The 11,984-nt window shown below is 36.9% G+C and overlaps 1 protein-coding gene across 3 annotated transcripts in view; it reads right to left on the bottom strand.

Moving 5' to 3' along the window:
* Positions 1-11,984, bottom strand: part of LOC107702678 (vesicle transport protein SFT2A-like) — a 30,878-nt gene that overhangs the window by 14,007 nt on the left and 4,887 nt on the right. For 2 of the 3 annotated variants that reach the window (XM_016505061.1, XM_016505063.1), the window contains exons 4-7: positions 10,008-10,089; positions 8,991-9,026; positions 8,826-8,884; positions 4,583-4,612 (exon numbers count right to left, since the gene is read on the bottom strand). In XM_016505061.1, coding sequence (XP_016360547.1) covers positions 4,583-4,612; positions 8,826-8,884; positions 8,991-9,026; positions 10,008-10,089 — 207 coding nt within the window. Of the gene's footprint in view, positions 1-3,527; positions 3,558-4,582; positions 4,613-8,825; positions 8,885-8,990; positions 9,027-10,007; positions 10,090-11,984 lie in introns of all 3 variants that reach the window. The other variant, XM_016505062.1, reaches the window with a different exon arrangement.

Raw genomic sequence — 11,984 nt, 5'->3', positions numbered from 1 at the left:
CTGTTTCTTCATGTCATTCCAGACAGACTGGATGATGATCAGATCTCTGTGTGGAGCACTGGCTGTTGTCAGACTCCTTGTGCAAACAAAAATCTCAATGGATTATTACAATTAATGGCAAAAATGAACGTTTGGAAATGTAAACTGATATTTCCTACTGACACTACAGCAAGAGATAGAAATAACTGACTTAAAACCATTTTTAGCTGGTAAAAATACTAGTGTGCTAATAATTTTGGCCACCACTGTATTTATTAAAAAATGTTTTGAATCAACTGAAGTGAATCGTCCATTTCAAAACTGTACATGGAAATGAATCAAACCTATAATTTGTAATGTGAAACACACACACACACACACACACACACACACACACACAAACATATTTAGAATATTGTTGTGATCCAAACTTTCATTATACATCAAATAAAGAACTCAAGAAACTCCTTTTTTTGTTTCACAGAACAAAGTCATACAGAATTCAAACAAGATGTGGGTGAACTCTTTAAATCACTATGTAAACGTCTTAACACTCTCATACTCGAGAGACAAAGAACAGTGAATCTAATCTAATGACGTGGTCTTTAAGAATCCTAATGGCCAAATAAAAAGCACATTAAAATCATCACGATATTAGATTGCGGATATGCAGCATGCTCATGAAAAAACATGTGCACAGCCCAATGTTCAAAACAGAGATCAGTGGGATAAACAGCTCATGACGTGGAGCCTGCTCATGCTAATCCAGCAAAAACACAATGAAAAGAGCCCTAACCCATGATTCCCAGCCACTCAACAACAGCATTACTGAGCTTGTCAAAGGGTGCGGCTATTTCTTGGAAAACAATCATCAATGAAACAATGGTGAGAGGGGCATCTACAGATGAACCATCTACAGATAAATGGAAAGATGAGTCAAGGGTTTGGTCTTCGAATGAAAGTAAAGCAGCAGGTGGAATACAGAAGCAATCACTGAGGAGGAATCATTGAGGAGGAATTAATACAGGCAGGGCGTAAGGTTGGGGGGATGGGGCATCCAGGCTGTCAAAATCCATCAGAAACATGCACCAGCACCTCTGGCAGGAAAGGAGGGGGTTGTCAGGTTCAGCAAGAGATGCAATATGTTATAAAGATTATTTTCTATTTAGAAATCCAATGATGCTCGACATTCCAGTCAAAGCCCCTTGAATACTTTGTGTGTTGTAAGTGGTTTACGATGCCTTTTGTTTAGTTTATAGAGTGTTACCACAGGCTATATTTTACGTTAATGTGTTGCACCACCCCTTTTTACGATTTTCACTTGCAGTTTTCTACACCACATTCTTCTTGTTGCTTTCTGTTGTAATTTACTCACTCTCATGGCATTGAATGGAACACAAAATAGGAAATTTTGTAGAATGTCCATGCTGCTCTTTTCTTTTTTTTTGATAATCAGACCAAAATTCATTATACACTGATAATCTTCCTCTCCACTGAAGTTGCACTATTGTCCAAATACAAAATATTGGAGAGAGTTGTTTCTCCCGCCCCTCCTCATCAGACGCGACTCTCACGTGGGTTGCCATATTGAGGACATAAGCCCCGTTCACACCAAGGACGATAACTATAAAGATAACAATAAATATATATTTCTAAAAATCGTTCTCAATATTAAAGAATAGCAGAGTCCACACTACAACTATAACGATAAAGGCACAGCGAAACGATATCATTGGAATCATTTTCAGCTGATGAACGATACAAACATTGACATCCAATCAGAATCCATCCTGCTGTCATGAGCTCGAGAATTTAAAGCGGCAGATGAGCATGTGCTGAGAATAAACAGACAATATCGTTCACTGGTATAGTTGCTAATATCGTTATCGTTCTTGGTGTGAACGGGGTTTTATACTGTATGGTATGCCATAGAAGTTTATTTTTAGGTTAGAACCTGTGATCTGTGACCCAGTTCGTTTGCTGGATTCCATGGCTACAATACGCTGTGTTTTCCACCATCTGGCATCCCAGTGTGTTGAAATACTATTGGGTAAATTGGCAGTGGGTGGAATCACACAGACCAAAATAAAAACAGACAAATTTTAAAGTAGAATAACTGGCTGTAGCATCGTTTTCCTGAAAAACAAGCATGTGAACTTGGCATGTTTTCTAAATATCCAAACATATTATGGGGTTTTTATTCTATATATACTTTAGTGCAGTCAAAAAGGATGACATACAGCACCCCTAACAGTACAATGATGGTACTTTTATTTTGTCTGTTTTGGAGCTTTTTGCAGCCTATTCACTCCATTGTATGGAAAAGAGCAGCACAAACATTTTTCCAAATTTCTTCTCTTAGTGCTCCACAGAAAAAAAATAAAGTAATGAAAGCAAGCAAACCATGACCAAATTTGCAGTTTAGATGAACTATTCCCTAATTTTATGACTCCCTTTTTAGGAGTCATGAAATACATGCTTATAAAAAAGATTTATAAAGGATTGATAATAATATTTAACTGCATATTAACTAACATTGTCTATCCAAGATATAACAAACTTTCAACAGGTAAGAGCATACATTCTTTAATCAGTCTCAGTATACTCTCAGAAAAAAAAAAAAAAGCTGTTACTGTTGCGGTACCTTTTCACAAGGTACACCTTTGTACCTAAAGTTTACATATTGGTACCATAAAGGTACATATTAGTACCTAAAAGCTACCTAAAGTATACCTTTTGAAAGTTACCACCCCAGTGGCATCTTTTTTCCTGAGAGTGTAGGTTGCCACAATAAGCCCAAACAAAGAAACAGATATGGATAAGCAAAATAACTTTTAAACGTCTTTGTTAAGGTAGATAAAGAACTTTACTGAGCTCATGATTGCGGTGGAAAAACAAGCAGCCGTCTGCATGGCACCGGGAGAGCCGCGCTCCAGCAGGGGATTAGTGCCATATGGTGAAGGCCAACATCCGCAAGGCCATGAGTAAATAACAACATGTTTTCATTCAGGCAGTTCAGCTCCCCATGTGTACACAACCCAATCCCACCCAACAAACATGAACTGAGAGAGATGGTGTCACTGTCTGACACGCTGCCATTTGGAGACAAACTTCTAACTTCCACCGAAGTTAACTGGGATTTGAACTGGCGTATGAGCTAACCTAGTTTGACTGACTCATCATACGATTAACTTTGGTGTCGCACATGACAGGTAGAGCCCATACCACCTAGGCCACACCATCAGACTTAACTAGCTGCAGGACTACGATAACAGTGTAAATACTGTTTCTGTTCAACTTTTTTTACCTGTAGAACTTTTACAGTTGCCAGGCAACATTGCACACTTCATTGTGCTAAAATCATTGGAATGAACTGCCTCTCATTGCCATATTTTACAACATCGACATGGCTTATCAAATCATATTTCAGTGATATTTCATTATCTAAATAATAATAAAATGCACAAAATGTTACTAAAGATTTTAAATAAAATGTAGTCAAAATCAAATCAATTTTGAAGAACACATGTGAGGAGGTGTTTACTTACCGTGCAAATGGAATGTAGGAGATGCTGTACCTAAAAACACACAAACACACAGGGTTAATACCTAATGTCCCATTAAAAGCTTAGCAGATTCAAAAACAAAACAATCTGAAAATAAAAAGCTTTTTATTGTCAGCAGTGTAGCGATGTATGAAGCACAGTTCGCACAAAAGTCAAACCAGTCAGCTTTCTGTAGGTCATTGCAGTGAATCCATGTGAACAACTTGAACCCGTTGACTGTGGAAATCTTTTGTCCTCATGCGAAATTCCCAATTACGTTGATGCTATTGAAATGACTGGATTTTGCTTGAAAAAATTTGCAAAATAGCGGAAAATGTGACCATACCTTTAGGTTTAGGTATTTGAACAAACCCAAAACGCTATTAAACTTTGGCAAGTCAAGTCACCATTATTTATATAGCGCTTTTTACAGTGCACATGAGGGTGAGTAATTAATGACAGAATTTTCATTTTTGGGTGAACTATCCCTTTAAAGTCAGATTGTGCAATGACTCATCTTGTTCCCGTGGTCTTGTTATGATGGCCGTCTAGATGACGTGGTCTTCGGAAGGGATCTGTCTCTGGTGTCACTGTCTGACACGCTGCCATTTGGAGACAAACTTCTAACTTCCACCGAAGTTAACTGGGATTTGAACTGGCGTATGAGCTAACCTAGTTTGACTGACTCATCATACGATTAACTTTGGTGTCGCACATGACAGGTAGAGCCCATACCACCTAGGCCACACCATCAGACTTAACTAGCTGCAGGACTACGATAACAGTGTAAATACTGTTTCTGTTCAACTTTTTTTACCTGTAGAACTTTTACAGTTGCCAGGCAACATTGCACACTTCATTGTGCTAAAATCATTGGAATGAACTGCCTCTCATTGCCATATTTTACAACATCGACATGGCTTATCAAATCATATTTCAGTGATATTTCATTATCTAAATAATAATAAAATGCACAAAATGTTACTAAAGATTTTAAATAAAATGTAGTCAAAATCAAATCAATTTTGAAGAACACATGTGAGGAGGTGTTTACTTACCGTGCAAATGGAATGTAGGAGATGCTGTACCTAAAAACACACAAACACACAGGGTTAATACCTAATGTCCCATTAAAAGCTTAGCAGATTCAAAAACAAAACAATCTGAAAATAAAAAGCTTTTTATTGTCAGCAGTGTAGCGATGTATGAAGCACAGTTCGCACAAAAGTCAAACCAGTCAGCTTTCTGTAGGTCATTGCAGTGAATCCATGTGAACAACTTGAACCCGTTGACTGTGGAAATCTTTTGTCCTCATGCGAAATTCCCAATTACGTTGATGCTATTGAAATGACTGGATTTTGCTTGAAAAAATTTGCAAAATAGCGGAAAATGTGACCATACCTTTAGGTTTAGGTATTTGAACAAACCCAAAACGCTATTAAACTTTGGCAAGTCAAGTCACCATTATTTATATAGCGCTTTTTACAGTGCACATGAGGGTGAGTAATTAATGACAGAATTTTCATTTTTGGGTGAACTATCCCTTTAAAGTCAGATTGTGCAATGACTCATCTTGTTCCCGTGGTCTTGTTATGATGGCCGTCTAGATGACGTGGTCTTCGGAAGGGATCTGTCTCTGGGGCACATCTAGTTGACATGGTCTCCGCTGACATTCAGGGCTGTCATTCAGTCTTCAAGAAATTAAATGATGCCTTAAATTGTGATTGTGCTATTTCTGTTCTAAGCAATCAAACGATTTTCATCTGCTGGATGTTAAAGCAGGTGAAAAAAAGAATTGTAGACCTATACTGAAGGAGTATCTAGAGACTATAATAGAGAAACTACCCTAGCAACCACATCCATTTCAACATATTTTTTTTCAACTGCAAGTTTGTTCACGCTTTGACTTACAGGAGGGAGCTGTTAAAGGCTGCTCTGATAGGTAGAGAGAGACAGGCAGATGGGCAGCATTCCCATGCCACTAAAGCAGCTAAGTGGAACTGGGCAGCAGAAATAATCTGATCCTCTAAGCGTGTCCTGACCCCTTCACTTGGCCACGAGCAGCACACAGGTGTAGAACCAGGTGGACGAGGCTCACCGCTGAAACAAACTCCACGAGACGAGAGAGGAATGTTGTGCGTTTGTGTGATTTTTATTTGCTACATTAAACCTAAATCTCTTAACTTTATATGCATTCCACACACATGGTTTCTCTCTGTTAGAACTAGAAAAGTTATTCAAAACATACTTTGGATGTTGCTTTGACAAAGCTATGCCTGAAAGTTCAAGAAAAGTTTCAATAGGCCTTAAACTTTGAAGGTTATGTTATATTTTACACAGCATTTCTGGTATGATAGATAGTCAGAGGAACAAAGAGGAAACTGTGTGTGTGTGTGTGTGTGAGAGAGAGAGTGAGGATGGCCGTTTGAGTGCTCCTGGCTGCCCAGTTTTTCACACGTCAATGGGCCAGATTTTATTGGCCATGTAATTGCCGTCAGTTTCACTGTGAGGACATTCTCTTCCTTCACACTGTGACACAGACCACCGCCAGCCTTCCTCTGACAGCAGTCACTCTGGCAACCGCTTTAACCGCATGTATGAAGAGGATACTGGGAAATCTGTAGGGAGGATTCCTTGATGCTAGACATTTCTGAGAAGCTGTCAGTGCATTAGCATTTCATTTGAAGTCAGTTGTGTGTAACGAAATCCCTAATCAGTTTTTTAATCAGCAGAAACATGGGGCTTATTTTAGGACATATTTTAGACTGTATATTCTTTATTGTTGTACTTTCTATCTGTCTGTCTATCTATGTATGTATGTGTCTGTGTCTTATTATACGTTTATTTATATAATTTATATATAAATGCATAAATTGTATTTATATAGAAATGAAATGTAAATCAATGTTTTTATTTAGCAAGGATGCATTAAATTGATCAAAAGTGACAGTAAAGGTGACATTTATTTGCTATACGTTACAAAATATTACTAAAACACATAATATTTCTATTTCTAATATATTAACTTTCTATTTATCAAAGAACACTGAAGACCCTGAGTGTTCATTTTTTTTTATTAAACTGTACTTTTGGTCAAATAAATGTAGCATTGGTGAGCATAAAAGCCTGAACACTTGGAACTCACAGGGAAAGCACATCTACTATTACGTCATTTCATTACTTTAAAAGCAAGCTGTAACTGGCATCTATGACGTACTTATGGATTTACTCCTTTATTTTCAGATCGTTTTGTTTTTTAATCTGCTAAGCTTTTAATGGGACATTAGGTATTAACACTGTGTGTTTTTAGGTACAGCATCTCCTACATTCCATAACGACACTATTTCGACTCACTATTTCCCTGTTTAATACTTAAAGCTGCTTTGACACAATAAAAACTGTAAAAAAGCGCTATATAAATAATGGTGACTTGACTTGCCAAAGTTTAATAGCATTTTGGGTTTGTTCAAATCCCTAAACCTAAAGGTATGGTTACACTTTCCGCTATTTTGCAAATTTTTCCAAGCAAAATCCAGTGATTTCAATAGCATCAACATGATTGGGAATTTCACTTAAGGACAAACGATTTCCACAGTCAACAGGTTCACAAGTTCAAAGCTGTTCACATAGATTCACTGCAATGACCTACAGAAAGCTGACTGGTTTGGCTTTTGTGCGAATTGTGCTTCATACATCGCTACACTGCTGACAATAAAAAGCTTCTTTTTTTTTTGCCTGCAAAATAATTATAAAATGCTTGCATTTTTTCTTGTTAGTTTCTTGACAGAATGTCTAACTTTATTCTTAATGATCAACATCTTCCATCAGTTACACCTACAATATTCTACCTACAGTATATAATCACTCCTCTCATTAGTCACATCACTCATTCCGATCACGCGCCTATTTTTGGCCCACTTTCTCACCTTGCCAAGGACTCAACCACCTGCCTCTAAACCTGCAGCCAGACATTGATGACAAATTGCACGCATGGTTTAATTAATAGCTGATCAGCCTACACTAGTAGATGCTCATGCAGCAGGGTTCCAGGGAAGAGCAGAACAAGCTGCTAATTTGTTTTAGGTACCCTGGACACAGCACTACAGAACGTGCACAGGTCTTTAGCTGCTAGCGTGATTTAGCCTAGTAGTTAAATTCCAAGATAGGCTTCATGAAACACTCATAGAGATACACAAACACTAAAATCATGATATCACCGGTACAATAAAACTTTATCTTTAGATGAAAGGTCAGCAGGCTAGGCTACTGCATATGACCGTATTGTCACATTCAAATGCCAAACTAAATGAAACGTGTGATTTGCGCAGAATCAATTATAACTAAAACAATTATATTTAAATGTATTAATTCATAAGCTGACTCTTGAAAGAACATGAATAAATAAAAAAATCAGAGAATCTGCAATTATAGGGGAGATGATTCGTTTTTCTGAACAATGGAGTAACAAAAATCGTAAAATTCCATACTTTCAATGAAATTTTATCCACCCATCCATGTACGATGTTTCATTCAAACGTCATGCGTTCATTCATTCATTCATTCATTCCCTTATTTATTTATTTAATATTTTTATTTTATTTTGAATTTTAAATTGAGGCTTTGCCAAGCTGGTTTATTTTGAAAAACAAAACCTTTTCTAGTTACTTTCAATTACACTACCAGTACAAAAAAATACTTTAAAATCTTTTAGAAACCATCTTTAACATGTAATCTACTAATAAAGCAATAAGCCCCAAGAAGCCGTTGTTTACAGTGAATTTATAACAGCTAAGGGGCGTTGTTAGGCACAACGTGAAGCGGAGTGCCTAAAACCCCCTTAGCTGTTATAAATTCAATGTAAACCACGGCTTCACGAGGCTTATTGCTTTTATAAAACGGTTATTCCATATACATAGTAAGGTTTCACAAAATAAAACAGAGCAAATACAGTATAATGATATTAATAAAAACAACATTCTTCCGCCAAACAATGTAGTTCCTCAGAATCGGTTGTGGTTGCAACAAAGTGGTTGCCAAGCAACAGACAAACTTAAACAAAGGTGTGTGTTTGTAGAGTAATTTACAACAGCTTCGAACGTGGCTCAACCAATCAGAATCAAGGACCAGAGCTATCTGTTTTATAAACATAAACAAACTACAAAACTGAAGTCTCTGAGACGAGTAATATAAACATTTTAACAACGAGATAAAAAAGATTTGTTTCAAACAATAATCATTTTTTATTATCTGAAACAAATCAAATGCATATTTTTTTAAGATGATTGACAGTCTATCACTTACCATGTCATAGCCAAAAATTGCAAAATGCAGAAGATGATCGCCAGACCCCTTTTGCCCCACTGCAAGGCAACAAAGAGAAATAAAATATGAATAATATAGCCTACATTTTCTCAAGTGAACAGTCAACCAAATATCAGAAATAAACCTGTTATGAAGAAAGCTTACCCAAAACACTGCACATAACGTCAACACAAGGAATAGCTGGGGGGAAAGCACACACAGGTTAAAAACAGGTTAAAAACATGATCAAATAACCATGGCATAGAAAAAGATTTTTCAGAGATGCTTATGCTTGTATTAATGTGGAAACAATGAATCTATTAACAGTTGGTGAGATAAACAATCTGGGATTACTCCAGATAATATGATATTAGTGAGTCAGACACCTATTATTCTCTTTAAAATTGGCAGTAATCCAGAGTATTTAAATAGCTCTATTTTCATATTTTGAAACTTGAATGAGAACTGCAATCATAAACAACATCATAAGAAGGTGCCCATCATACTTCTGCATAGAAATATGTAGCAATCATTTGATAGTCTGCTTACAACAAGCTTCCAATTGTGTTGTGCTGGAGCAAGTGTGAACAGATTCAGACCAAAAACAGATTATATGGCAAAGTGTCACACAGAGCCACTGTGATTTTTCTGGATTACAACAGCAGTCCTTTGAATCTCTTAATGCCTCGTATAAGAGCCTCCAGATTTGTGACTGTAAAAGGCTGAAGCATTCCTTCTGCCCTGCTAGCCTGCATGTGCATATCTGTAATGTGTTGCCTATGTAGCTAAGCTAGTTTCATTGTCTCGTATCACTCAACAGTGTCTTTCTTGCATTATTTTAACTCTATAATATATCTATATTCTCTATTCTGTATCAGTATTCTGTTTGTTTAATTGGTGTCAAAATATGCTGAGATATTCACACATATTCATAAATAAATAAATATATAACAGACAAAAACATCTTATAAAATGGTTTGTTTGAAAAGTATGCTTGTCTATTGTTTTCTTAAATACACTTGGTTTGACATTTTGTTATCTAATATAATGACAAGGTAAAAAGAACATCTAATAAGAATGAGTCAACTGTTCTGCTACGAGGTTAAATTCGCCTTTGCAAAATGTCTTTTCTCATTAGCTCTCCAGTGCTGACGCAGTGTGGTGGGCCAGAGGCTTTCTTACCAGCATCATAATAGTGGCTATGAGTCTGGTGGGCTCAAACATTCGCTTCAGCTGTTTGAATGGACCCATCAGGAAACAGGTGCTGTGAAGAACAGAGACACAGAATGAGCTGAATTCACAAGGCACATGTATCCATTACTCACAGTAAACACCAAAGGTGCTCATTAGGTGCATTAATCAGTCATTAAGCAGTCATTAATCATTTAGGAAAAGAATATGTTGATGATATTCCCACTTTCATGCATTTTCTCCAAACTTATTTCTATACAGATGTCAACTGTAAGTAAAATACTACAATACTATAAAGTACTCAAAAAAATAATAATAATATGCACAGTTGTAAAAACATTCCAAGATATTTATTTAATATACATTATGTATGTCTGATGGCTCACATGATGAAAAAATGTTCAGAAGTTGATAAGATCCAACTGAGATTTAATGCATCAGGTTAGATCGTCAAGCAATATGCATTGAGGCCATGTACACGGGTATTTTTATAAACGGAGTTTTTCCTTCTTCCGTTTTTAAAAAAATCTCCGTCCACATGAAAACGCAAACGCATGCTATGAAGCACTGTCAAGAGCATGCCAAACCAACAGGTGGCGATATAATCTCAACCGTAAAGCCATGTTGGCCAATCAGAAGCCTGAAAAAGGTTCCAGTAGGCGGAGATAACAGCGCAGGCTCCGACGTCACAAGCCAAAAACTCCGGTTTCACTGTCTACACGATAACACTGCAACCGGAGTTTTGAAAATCTTCACCCTGACAGGCGTTTTCAAAAATGTTCGGTTTCAGTGACCTGGTGCTGCGTTTGCGTGTTGACGAACAGCCTAACCGCGTAGAAAAAGCTGCGGTTTTAAAAATAACCACATTCGTGTGGACAGGGCACGAGTTATTGTGAAAATTGTAGGCAGTTGTACTGTTTTGCACTTAATCGTACTTTCCAAAACACATGCGATTTGCCTAAATTAATAAGAAATTCAAATCTGATGTGAACAAGCAATTCATTGTTTAGAGATCTGAACTTACTGTTTTGAGGAAAAAAAAAAATTAATTAAATCAAGCCAAAGTGATTTAGGAAAACTATAAACATGAGAAATAATGATATTTAATAATTTAATCATAACATATTTACTTTGAATCAGATTTTTGAATAGTAATCTAATCGCTGAAATAGAGTTCAGACCGACTGACTAAAATGAACTAAATAGACGCTATTAAAAAAAAATCTGTCAATGGAGGATCATCTGACGTCTAGGAAACTAAACAGGCAAATTAAAATTATTATGAGGTTCCTTAACGTCATCACAAGCAAAATCATCACAAATTTAACATGAATATTACCAAGCTCTTGGTAGTAGCTACAAATTTGAAATCTCCTGACCTCACGAAAGCAAAACTGTATTGATTTTCACTTGAGTGACAGGAAGACACCAAAGGCATCACCAATTAACATAATTCCTGAATCTATGTAGCTTTTTTTAAAATTAATTATGCTGTGAGACAACAGCAAAATCAGTTAGTATCACAATGACGCAGACGGACTCCACACTCACTGAGAGTAGATGGTCTGTGCTCAGGTCCCAGGGGGCTGAACCCATCTCCCCTGCATTACTCAAGCAACCTTAACCAGGACACTCATTAGATCACAGAAACACTAATGCATGAGCCAGCCATGATGTCATCCTCTCTCCTACGAGAGCAGGCATCGAGGGCGGCCATAATCTGACATTTTCAAACGCCGTCTAACAGTCTACAGAAGAAAAGAGGGCTTGCTCGCTTGCTTGTCCTCTACCGTATGAGTTACTTCAAGCTAAACGCCAAAAACAAAGACCAAGACATTAACAATCTGAATTCAGAAGTCAAGAATATGCTCAGATCATTTTTCAAAAGAAATAAGAAATTATATTTTTCTTCAAGAAAATTAAACCAATTTTCACACACACACACACACACACACACACACACACACA

Source organism: Sinocyclocheilus anshuiensis, unplaced genomic scaffold (genome assembly GCF_001515605.1).
Source record: "Sinocyclocheilus anshuiensis isolate Anshui unplaced genomic scaffold, SAMN03320099.WGS_v1.1 scaffold6, whole genome shotgun sequence".
In the NCBI taxonomy this organism is placed as follows: domain Eukaryota; kingdom Metazoa; phylum Chordata; class Actinopteri; order Cypriniformes; family Cyprinidae; genus Sinocyclocheilus; species Sinocyclocheilus anshuiensis.
The sequence above is the reverse complement of the archived record's forward strand: the minus strand, read 5'-3'. Positions and strand labels throughout refer to the sequence as shown.